The sequence below is a fragment of the Fragaria vesca genome, linkage group LG5 (assembly GCF_000184155.1).
Source record: "Fragaria vesca subsp. vesca linkage group LG5, FraVesHawaii_1.0, whole genome shotgun sequence".
NCBI classification, from domain to species: Eukaryota; Viridiplantae; Streptophyta; class Magnoliopsida; order Rosales; family Rosaceae; genus Fragaria; species Fragaria vesca.
Genome location: NC_020495.1, coordinates 14,232,549 through 14,244,630, shown reverse-complemented (window position 1 = coordinate 14,244,630; position 12,082 = coordinate 14,232,549). Strand labels below are relative to the sequence as shown.

The 12,082-nt window shown below is 38.8% G+C and overlaps 1 protein-coding gene across 1 annotated transcript in view; it reads left to right on the top strand.

Annotated features, from left to right (window-relative positions):
* Positions 1–2,821, top strand: part of LOC101290864 — a 4,471-nt gene extending 1,650 nt beyond the window's left edge. Inside the window, exons 4-7 of the mRNA XM_004299747.1 lie at positions 122–684; positions 1,342–1,431; positions 1,515–1,576; positions 2,186–2,821. Of these exons, the coding sequence (XP_004299795.1) occupies positions 122–684; positions 1,342–1,431; positions 1,515–1,576; positions 2,186–2,291 (821 nt within the window). The 3' untranslated portion in view covers positions 2,292–2,821. The remainder of the gene's footprint in view (positions 1–121; positions 685–1,341; positions 1,432–1,514; positions 1,577–2,185) is intronic.
* Positions 2,822–12,082: the final 9,261 nt, after the last annotated feature.

Sequence of the window (12,082 nt, the reverse complement as noted above, 5' to 3'; positions counted from 1 at the left end):
TCTACTCTCTCTCTCTCTCTCTCTCTCTCTCTCTCTCTCTCTCTCTCTCTCTCTCTCTCTCTCTCTCTCTCTCGTTGTGTGGGGGTGACCAGGACTTAGTTAATTTTTTGTAACTGTTTAGGAAATGTTCTAGCTCCTGAAAAAGTTGCAAAATCTAAAGACAAGAAGAAAGACAGAAAGAAGGGAAAGATTGTTTCTGACACTCCTGATAGTGTAGAACAACATAAACCCGAGCCACTTTCCGGGGCTACTGAAGAAAGTTTAAAAGATCATACATCTGTGAAGGAAAAAGATGTCGGTGATTCTGAGACAGAGAAAAAAACTAAGGATAAGAAGAAAAGGAAAAACAAGTCAAATGATGCAAATCTAACTGGTGAAACAATTGCAGATGAAAACCTATTGGATGTTAAACCTAAAGTTAAAAAGAATAAGAAGGAAACTTCTGGTGGCGAGGATAAGAAGGTAGTTGCCATGGAAGATGCAAGTGACACTGTTTTGAAAAAGGAAGATTTCAAGATATCTGATGTGGATGCTACAGATAATGAGAACAAAAGCTCCAAAAAAAGGAAAAGATTGGATTCTGTAGATAATGATTCAGAGCCTGGGAAGAGCAAAGAAGATGAAAGTGCTGAGAAGTCTTACATGCAGAAGAGCATAAAGAAGCAGCGCAATGGTTCAACTGAGGTAATTTCTTAATCTTCATGTGTAAGAAAAGGATTCTAGTGAGATATGTCTAGTTTAGATACCATATCCCTTCTGAACTGTTATCTAATCACTGCTACATGAATTACCTGTCAATCATCAGTGTGATGAATGGACTCATACTGTCAAAGGCTTAGATGATGTAATACGTGCAGATTTCACAGTTTACAGTGGGTTTTCTGGCCCATTTGTTTGGTTCCCTGGACCTAAACACTCTTTCTTGCTTTCATCTAAGTTGTCTCACTGCTGCATGTTCATGTGTATTAGAGAAATGGAGATTCTGATATAATGGTTTTTTAGATTTGACTTGACCTGAAGTTTAAGGTAATACGATTAGGGACACAAAACTTTAACCTTATGTTTATTTTTTTAAAGGGCAAACTACTAAATAGTTTTATTTTGACTAATTAATGAAGCCTCTTTTTGAGTATTAGATGCTCCAGTTCATGTTAAATGCATTTCCTTCTTCATGTTCATATTCGTTAATTCATGAGTCATGGAAAACTTTATCAAACTGAACTATGCCTCCCAGTGTTTATTTTTTCATGATGATGCTGTTGGGGCTCAATGTTTGTTTGTTTGTTTGTATTTTTCTCTCAACACTGCTTACGGGTTGAAATCATATTGATGTTATTGCAGCCAAAGACGATTAATGCCTTTCAAAGGGTAAAAATTGATGAAGTGGTATTCACAGATGATAAGCTTAAAGATAACTCTTATTGGGCTAAGGTGTGAGACTGACTAGCTTATTTGTTTCTTCTTTTATTCTGTCCTAAGTTTTCTTTACTTATTCTTTATCCCATTTTGTACAGGATGGTGCAGAGATCGGCTATGGTGCAAAAGCACAGGAGATTCTTGGTCAAGTCAGAGGAAGGTATGTGTTTTGTTAAATGTTACTTGAAGATATAATTATTTAATGTTTTTCGTCAAGCCATTCAGTTTGCAGCTTACTGCTGTGGTGAAAACTGTCTGAGCTGGCATCCCTCTTATTAGATATCGTTTGCATCAATTGGTTGTTTAGTAGTTGAAACAATGGTAGACGAAAACGGGACATAATATAAGGCCCACTTAAAGTCACTGTCTGAACCTATAGTATATTACTATGCAATCGATATGTACCTTTTCACACAACACAGAAAGTAGGTTTGCAGACATACCTGAAGACTGAAGGATATGCACTGAGCATAAAGGGAAGAGCATTAGAAAGTAGGTTTGAAGGCGCTTTTGGGCTCTTCCACTGAGAATAAAACAGAAGTAATAAATGTTACCGAGTAAACATCATGTCCCTGGTTGTATAACTATTAGAGGGACTGAGAAATTAGAATCAACAGCTTAGAGGGACTGAGAAATTAGAATCACCATTTCCCTTTCAAATCTAGGAGATAATGTCGGTTGATCAGACAGTAGAATGATATACACCCTTTACACACTTGTTACTCAATAGTTTTCAATTAGTGGAGCCTAATCTCTCTCACTCATGCAGGGACTTTCGACATGAAAAGACCAAGAAGAAGCGTGGCACATACAGAGGAGGACAGATTGATCTGCAATCGCACTCTGTCAAGTTCAATTATTCTGATGAAGATTGACCGGAATCTTGCATATTGAGAAACATTTAGCCTGAAACGTTGCCTCTTTCATCCTGGACTGAATTTTGTGTTAACTAGAGGAACGGACACATATTTAAGAGCTTTTTTCTCCCCTTTATTTTGTCTTCTGCTCCAGGCCCAGATTGACTAAAAGAAGGCCCTTGTAATCTTCTTTTGGAAAGATCATTGATGTTGGCAGGATATAATTCTCCAATGACTTCCTAGCTAATTCTGTGGGATCGATGATCAGATTGAGGGTTTGTAGAGGCAAGATTTTGGCCAAGTTTGATGTTCATCAATACTATCCAATTGATTGTGTTTGAGCTGTTCATGATCAATCATTTTTGTGTAATATTAGTGACCTTTGAGTCATTGACTGATTATTTTCTCATTAATGGCGTTATAATCTGATAAGTACGTGTGCGTCATGTAGCTCATGGTTTTCTACATTTCTTCGGTATCTCTATCACTTGTAACAGTGAAGGTATCCTTTACCTCTGGTTTAGCTCATGGTTTTCTATATCTCGTGCAAATACCTCGGTTTCTTTTTTACAAGCTTGCAAGGCTAGGAATAACTGTCCAAAATGGATGTACTCTCAGTGCTGCTTTTTAAAAAGCAAACGCACATAGTTTCTCTCTTCTTACGAAATCCTCCAGTTCTGTTTACCGTAATTGTTGAGATATCACCAGTATTGTTGCTTCCCTGCTTCCAGTGCTATGAAAAGCAAAGGAAATCTTTGAATTTTCCTTTGACAAGGAAATGAAGGCGAATCCTTTGGGGTGAGGGGATTCCACCTAATTTTTCTTTCATATGGGAACCACTTTTCTTTCTCACTCTTTTCTTTTAGGTTTCCAAACAATGGAAAGTAATGACTTTCATTTCCTAATGGCTTGATTCCATGAACCAAACATGGCTTGAGTGGAGTTTCTCAAGATTGAGATATTGAAAACAACCGTCAAAACTCAAAAAGCAGAGATAAAAGAGAGCAACTTACTAGTAAAGGCTGTAAAGCTCGGTTTTTATTCACAAAGCAGAAATTTACTTGGGCTAATTCTTTTTCCTTCATCTATGATTCTATATACTGCACATTTGCACAACATGTTGTGATCGATTATTTCAACTGAAAGTGTCGGGTACGGTCTACTCTTTTACCCGTTACTATTCCATCTTAGGCAACTGTACATCATGCTCGGAACTTGCAAAAATACAAGCATCATGAAGAAACTAGAAATACAAGGGAAGCGAGAATCTTCGTTTAAGGAACTGGAAATGAAGACTTGGTAAAGATGTTACGTTCCAACGCGTCATGAAGAAAAAAGAATAACTTACATTCATCTCAATACATCTTAATCCCTATTTGGTCTATGTTTCTGCATCACTTCTATCGACTTTAAAAACTCTGTTTGACAATGAACGTACCTTAAGCACCAAGCAATTGCTACTGATGCTAACAGAAGGATTCTTTGTTTTTTTTTTTTTGTGTTGTTTTGTGTTTTGTCAAAAGATTTAAGGACAACTTGTCAACAACAGCCGAAAAAAGTTCCTGGCTTCGCTTCCAATCCAAGAAATCTGCTCCGAAGTTTGCGGGAACCAGGGGCATTTGTCAAATCTATCGCTATAACTCTTTAAGCCTTGGCCTGAATTTGAAGGCAGGAATCAAATGTCGGTAGTGCTGTCGATGCAGACATGCAGTAACAATTTGTAGCCTTAGCGGCGCCTCAAACTAGCTAATTAAAGGCCGGCTCGAAATTCTGGACCATGACTGGAAATTGCCTCGATACCAAAGAATACATACTGATCAAGAGTTTAGGTCGGCTTTAGATTTGTAAAGAAAGGAATACAAAATACTAAAACCCAGCCGCTAGCTACTGTAGCTAGAAACACTTTATGATGGTGCTCGAAAACTCGACGTGATATATGGGATTTTTTTGTCTTGGCCGGTGAATTGAGATAGGTTAAGTTTAGGGCAGGAATATTGTCTTTCAACCTTCAGTTGTTGAGTTTCTATAATATCCTACCTGCTTAATTAAAAGAACTCATGTTTATGGTTGTCGTGATTTTATTCCTCAAAACTCAATAACAAACTGGACCTAAGGAAATCATTGAAAATTTCTTATCTATATGAGGTGATTTGTGAAAGTACGTAGCATTTTCACCTACAATGGTCAAGCTTAAAGAACTACTGGAAGCAGGCTCAACATGCAGTGCGTAATGAGTGAAGACGATGTGCCTGGTTGTCGTGGTTGTTAGAAAAAAAAAACTCAACCACTCTTTTCTAACATGTTATATACGTGGGTTTTCAATAAAATTCGACCTGGAGTTGTTGCAACATCTTTGCCACACAGTTTTTATGACAGCAAGTTTTTTTTCCTTCAACTGCAACAACCAAATGAATTGCCGGAACAAGAACATGATTAACATCCGATCCGTTCACATACAACAACCAATATAATTAATACGTGTTCCCTAGATTAAACGAGCTCTGCGATTTTTCTAGTCATTTGAGATGAGAATGAGTGTTAATGGCCGAGTTTAGTCTGACTATCGTTTTGTTTCATCATGAAACTATGAAACATTTAATTGATTTTGCAATGAAAATACCCGAGTCATTTTAAATTGTATTTGATAGCTTTGATTTTCTTATTAGCCTTTGGAATAAACTAGGAATTAATATTACGAAATGCTATGGCAATTGAGCTGTAGAGTAAAAGACTTGGCCAAATGTATACTTCTATGGAATGTACGTAAATGCACAGTTTATTAAGGATGGTATGAATCGTATGTCATTTACGGTTGTCTAAAATGGGAGCGGATTTTACACATCAATGTGCACTTGCACCGTCATTGTGCAAATCACGACCCTTGGACTTGCGAAGATAGATTGAAGACCGGAGACCCTCCTTCCTATGTTTTTTTCTTCTTTTTTTTGACTTGATCAAATTAACTAAGCGTCCATAATAAGAGAGCATCTTCTTCGACCTCAGGTCTACACCTCATGTGTTGAAAACACTTGGACTAATTTTTATTTTATTTTTTGTTTCAATTTTGTTAACGGCGTCGGTATATATACATGATACATGATAGTATGTGCCACGTTGATGACTAGTTCAAGTAGTGCTTGTTATATACTCAGTGTTCACAGAATAATTTTAGTTTGGTTGGATATATCCTACTTGGACTTGCAATTACTATTAGGTCTCGTTTGGTTCGTGAAAAGTAACCATCAAGAAAGAAAAGTTGTTCATTTCCTGCATTTAGGGACGCTGAAGGAAAGGAAATAATTTCATGAAGGTTCCAAAATCCATAAGAACAACTTTCTCATCTACGTTCCTTGCATTTATTACTCATAATATTTTATTTTATTATTTTAATTAACAACTTTTCCAAAACTTTCTCGATAATTTCCTTTGTGTTACCAAACATCAGAACGGAAAGTTATCGGGAAATTTCATTCGAGTCATTCTCCTTCTTTTTTCCTTCCCATGAGCCTTACCAAGAACAAAGGAAATTATTTAGAGCAATTCCACCCTTACCCCAAAAGCAAGACCCAGGCCTTCACCATGTCAAACGAAGACCCAGCTAGAAAAAGCCTCCCTCCACCCATGAAATTTCTTTAACCTGGGTAAGACCTGGGTCAGACCCATGACCCAGGCAAAGGATTTTGACAACCGGGGCCTTCCGAGCCACCTCAGCTCGCTTGCACCCTTCCACATGACGCCGGCCACGTTGTGGCACTGTGATGCCCAAGCCTCAACGCGTTGCTCTCGAGCCTCTAGCACGACCGAATCAGAGAGAGAGCAAGACGCGTGCCACAGATGCATGCCCGAAAGCTTGGACGGCGCCGTCGGTGGAAGATCACCGGCGAATCCCAAAAACGCAGAGAAAATGATGTATTTAAAAATTATAAGCAATTCGTGAAATTAAGGGCAAGAGAATATAGAGAAGGAAAAGGTGATCACAACCATACCTCTAGCACACGATTTAATCGCCAAAAACTCAAACCCTAGCCGGAAAAGCAAAAGTTTCCCAGAGTCGATTCGATCACCACAGTGAATGCATGTGAAATTGATGATGGGGGTTTAGGATAGGGAAGAAAGATGAAGGTTTTGGCCAAGTCTGGTGCCGTGGGGTGGCCATAATCGATAGCGTCGTCTTGGGCTGTCGGAGAGCAACACAACTCTTGGTCGTCTTGGAAGAAGAAGGAGTTGACCTGATTTGGGTCAGTTGACCTGAGTTGGGTTTTTATATAAGAAGTGAACAGTCTAGATTTAAATTGAAGAGATCAAACGGTTCAGAATAAATTACGAATTTCTAATTTCTGAAAAATAATTTTGTTTTATCGAAACTTTGATAAAACATAGAAAATGGTTCGACGTACTGAAAAATAATCCGAATACGTCGGTGACCTCGTATCGACGTCCACATATGAGCCTTAAATCAAAGACTCGACATTTCAAGAAAACTCAAAAATAAACCGAACATATAAAATACCAAATATAAAATTTATTAAACAGTCACTGTCATGTGGCAACTCAGAAACTAAAATCGTGGATAGAAACTGCAGTCCAGTTTCACTGTTACGTGGTGACCCAAGTCATGCTCATGACCCAAGTATTCCTAACAAAGACCCAACAGTTGGATTTGCTCTTACGCTCCACGTCTGACACTCAAGTGTGTATATTATTTTGGCGGGCCAGTCCTATACGTCCTAGGTGACATTGCATATCCTTTCTTTCTTTTTTCTTTTTTTTTTTGTAACAGGGCATATCCTTTCTCAAATTTGCATCGTTAGTGGTAGACTTTGACCTTGACCTCGAAGTCTAAACCCTTTAGTCCTGGTCGACCTGGAGTAGAGTTCCATTTGTGCAGGGTTGGTCGTCCAAAAACCGACCCACCTGCCTTACTAACTGCAGTAGCTGACTGGTTTTATCCTAATTCGGTGCATCAGTGCATGTGTTCGACTGGCTCTACGAGTGCAGAGGGAAAACGTAGCGCAATTTCCTGAACGTGCATGCTTAATGGATCCAACTACATGTATCTTCATTCTTCAAGAAACTTCATGCATGTATCTTCTTTCTTCACATAAAAACTACACTCATGTATCTTCTCGATCAACGTCAGTATAGCACTTGTGTAATGCCTTTCTAGTCTTATTACATAGCTGATCCACGTTCGATTCCACAAAGTTAATTAGGTCAGCCACTTCACCCGCATGACATCACTAGTTTCCTTTTGGTTACAAGAGAACTGATTACGAATTGGTATCCATGCATGATGATCGACGAGCGCTAATATCTATCCATGCATGACAAACATGCATGGCGCGCGGGCCGTACGTTGCTGCTAGCGAAGGGGAAGCGCTTTTGTCGTCGGCGTCCCGACGTCTTTGTCGGTCTCTCCGTCAAGCTTTAATCAAGAAGGAACTGGCTGGCCTGGTTAGACAAGGGCAGACCAATCGGGCTGGCACACACATGGATGCCCTAACCTTGATCGATCGAGTTAGTTTGCACATGCAGCTAGCTGGCTTTAATTGTACCCGTTTTGGTGTCATGATATCAAAAGAAGAAACCAACCAGGACCTACGTACTCGTGGCATGCATGACAGATCATAACAACTTCTAGTTAACAACGAAATAATTTACCCCCATTTGAAGATTGATCACAGTTACGTACGTACGTACACCTCAAGGCCTACATAATTATATTACAGGGTAAAGTTAGCAGAAAACTGAAGGCAGTTTAACTGGATGCCGTGTCCTGGGGTTGGCGGAACTCATACGCAAGAAAACGTAGCCTTCATCCATTATATCATTCATATGTATCCAGAACTGTCAGTAGCGACTGAACTTGAAGAAGTAATTTCAATAGACGATTCATGCATGAGAGACTTGTTCTTTCATTTGTTTTTCTAATTTAACAAATCATTCTTTGTGTTGATCCTTTCATCTTGTAGATTGGAAGAAACGTACCCTTGGGGGGGTTGTGTTTCCCAACTTTTGAAGATCAATAAACAGAAAATTATCGTAAAGAATGAAGTAGTAGTCCTATGATCCCTTATGTGTAGTCATCTTGTGTGGAAATAACTAAAGTTACCCCGTGGCTAAAAGACAGAAAATCCTTAAACAATATAGCATATGCATGCACGCGCGATGCACCGGCCTTTCTTCCTTTGTCGCTAATTAAGGCGTTGACCTTGTATTCTCAAGTTGAGAGACTTCTAGGACCATCTAGCAGTCTGACGTGAAGGCCCGGTTCTAAGACAAAACAGACTAGACAAGGGTCTTAGGCCTCAAAATTTGGGGGCCAAATTTTTTATTTTATGTAAACCTATATTAAAAAAAAAAGAAAAAAAGAAGACAACTCAACTCAATTATATCAATCTACAAGTATATGATTTTTTTATTCTTTCTTCTTTGAAGATATGTCTTTTCTACTTTGAAGAAATTGTGATTTTTCCTTAGTGTTTCTTGATTTGATTTGTTGAACATTGAATATAAATATATGATGATTCTGAAATTGAAAATTTGATTTGTTTGTCGATTTCACATAATCTCATCCTCTTTTAATTGTTTGCAGAAGGTATGCTATGTTTGGAGTTTGAAAAACACATACACTCTTTGATTTCGTATTGATGTCAAGATTTTTGAAAAACATAGTAATTTTTTTATCAATAAATTATTTTGGGGCCTCAAAATTTTCTTGCCTAGAGCCTTTCTCGACACAGGGCCGGCCCTGCTGACGTGACCTCCATTTTATTTAAATTTTGACATGTGGATTTTGATGATGAAAAACTATTTTAGTTATATATTTTGTCAAAGACTATTTTAGGTTTCTTGTTGATTTTTTAGATATCCTAAACCCTAAACCCTATACCTAACCATATACCCTATACCCTATCCCCTAAATCTTATTCCCTAAACCCTACACCCTAAACCGTAGTCCAAACTCACAAAAGACCTATAACGGTCATTTCATAAAATACAGAAAACCTTAGTTTATATTTTAGTTATAACAAATTCACGTATCAAAATTTAATTGACAGGAAGAACTACATCAGATTGTCATGTGATTTTTCGGAAGCATTTAAAAAATTTCTTGTGATGAACCGAGGATGGAGCTGTCAAACTGGAATAAATAAAAATGAAATTAACCCGGCCTTCATGCGCATGCATGCTTCATCAGATGACAATTAGCTAGCTATATATGGCTGGATATATATGTATCGATAGAGTTGTTGGTCGGTTTAACTATATCATCATCTGTTAATTAACTAACTATATTAATGTTCTCTATCAATAATCAACTATATATGTTAGAGTCAGAATGATTATTATTGATTGCTACATGGACTAGTGGTATATACATCTATATATATATATATATATAGTTTCCTTCCAGAGCAGTGTTCCACTTTGAAATTAAAGTGTGGACCTCCTAATTTGAAGATCATTTGGGTACCGAATTAGATTAAATAAATCAACAGAACAAAAATTGTCCAAACATAACCGTTCGTGTAAATCACGATTATCGAAGCTCAAATGATCTTCAAACTAGATAAAACTTTACAGAAATGATCTACACACTGTGTTATAGACATTGTACGGTTGAGATGTGGAAATGCAACCTGAAAGTGAGCGAAATAAGGAGGTCCACACTTTAATTTCAAAACGGGACACTGCTCTGGAAAGGAAATGTGTGTCTATGACACGACCCACCCCAAATTTCACCCTGAAACCCGAAGTAAGTCGTGCAGGGACCACCTCCAAGGAAAATTTACCGAAAAGATTGGTAAAACCTCCCTTGAAGATGGACAACCCTAACCCGAAAAATCTCCAATTCACACACTTACTACAGCACTTCCAAAAATATCACACAATTATCCAGCTAAATAAAAGCAAATATTATTCTTCAGCAATTTTAAACATAAAGTCAACCGACCGAGCACACCACCGGAATAATATACAATAATCCCAAAGTATTCAGAGCTACTAGACACTAGCGGAAGTAAGAAAACACTAGTAGGTTAAACAGGTAACCTACTGATGAAAACTGGCGGAAAAGCGGGTAACTATGCCTCGTCTCCTACTAGGTCCAACCTGAACTCTGCAGACTAGGCAATTTAAAACGAAGGGCCTAGGGGAAAACATGTGGAACAGTTAGAGTGAGTGGACAAAAATAAATTAAATAAAAATATTTCTTTATGCTTCCCCAATTTAATTTCCAAATAAAATAATACTGCATGCAATCGCTCAAAAGCGCTCAACTCAAAAAATGGCAACTTCACGACCAGCACCGGCTAGTCTCCAAAACTTAATAAAATACAGCCTCTCAGGCTAAAATATATATAAACATATATAAGTGTATGTATTTACACTCGTCAGACTCCTTGTATGAATTCTATGAACAAATTAGAAAAATAGAAATTCATACAAGGCTACTACGCTTGCGTCTAACGCTCACGTCACACCATAATGGAATTGTACCTCAGTATGGCGGAAAAAGCACGAGTGTATATACGTGTGAACTCCCTATATGAAACCCTAAATAAACCAAATAAAAAAATAGTTTTCATATAGGGCTACTACGCTTGTGTCTAATACTCACGTCACACCATAATGGTATTTTACCTCATTATGGCGGATCAGCACGTATGGCTAGCTAGCATTTACATATACATACTATCATCATAAACATCCAATAAACATATCCACCGAAAATCTCATTTTCGGGATCTCTCCAAAGGAGGAAAATTGCCAAATATCCGAGAAATAAATAAATCTCAGGAAAAGAATTAAATGATCAACAGATAATTCATCGCATGCTTTTCAATTAAAATAAAGGTCCACTCACAAATTAGGCCTAAGCCTGATGACGCTCCGAGGCTTCCTCTGCTCGGGCCTCCTCTCGTCCTGTTCCAAATATATAATTAATTTCCCACCAAAAAACCAATATTTAAACAAAATGGGCAAAATTAAACGTGAGCCTCCCACACACTCATCGTTGCCCAAATTCGTCATTCTTAACTCAAAACGGCTCAAACTTCCCCAAACATACCGGCAGCCGTAAAAACAACTTCCCACAGAATACGACTTAAATCCTATGGCCGGATTCTACATTAATTAACCGCCAAAATACCAAACTTCGGAAATTCACAAATCTATCCAAAACTCATCCAAAAATTCCATAACTCACTTCAATAAACTCCCCTTAATATTCCACATTTAAAAACATAAAAATCTCCCAACCGGCGGCAGCTCCGCCGGCAGCGGCGGCCAGAGGCCAATTCCGGCGACCTCCAAAACCTATGAAACTTTGACAGAATAATCTCTTCATCATGCTCTACAACTTTCCTGACCAGCACAAACCCAAAAACCAAGCCTAACTAGGGCAATCGAACACAAACACCTAAAAGCCCTATAAATTTCAACTCCACATTTCTCCTTACCTAGCTCAAGAGAGGGAGAGTCCTTTTAGGGCAAGGCTGCTGGGTTGGAGGGCTACAAAACCGTACCAAGCTTGCCCGGATTGGTGGCCGGAGGAGGGAGTTCCGGCGAAAAGCTTCCCGGCGTTTTCGGCGGGTTTTCTTCTCTTCCGGCGGGTTAGAGGCTCGGGGGCTAGGCCGGGGAGGGAGAGGAGGAGATGGGGGTCCGAACTGGGGTGGAGCGGCGGCCGATGGCTGGCCGGACGGCGGCAGCTGGTGGCTGGGAGCTTCCGGCGGAGAGAGAGCACGGGAGGGAGAAGGAAGAGAAAGAGAGAAGAAGAGAAAGGGAGGAAAATGGGTTAGGCCTCC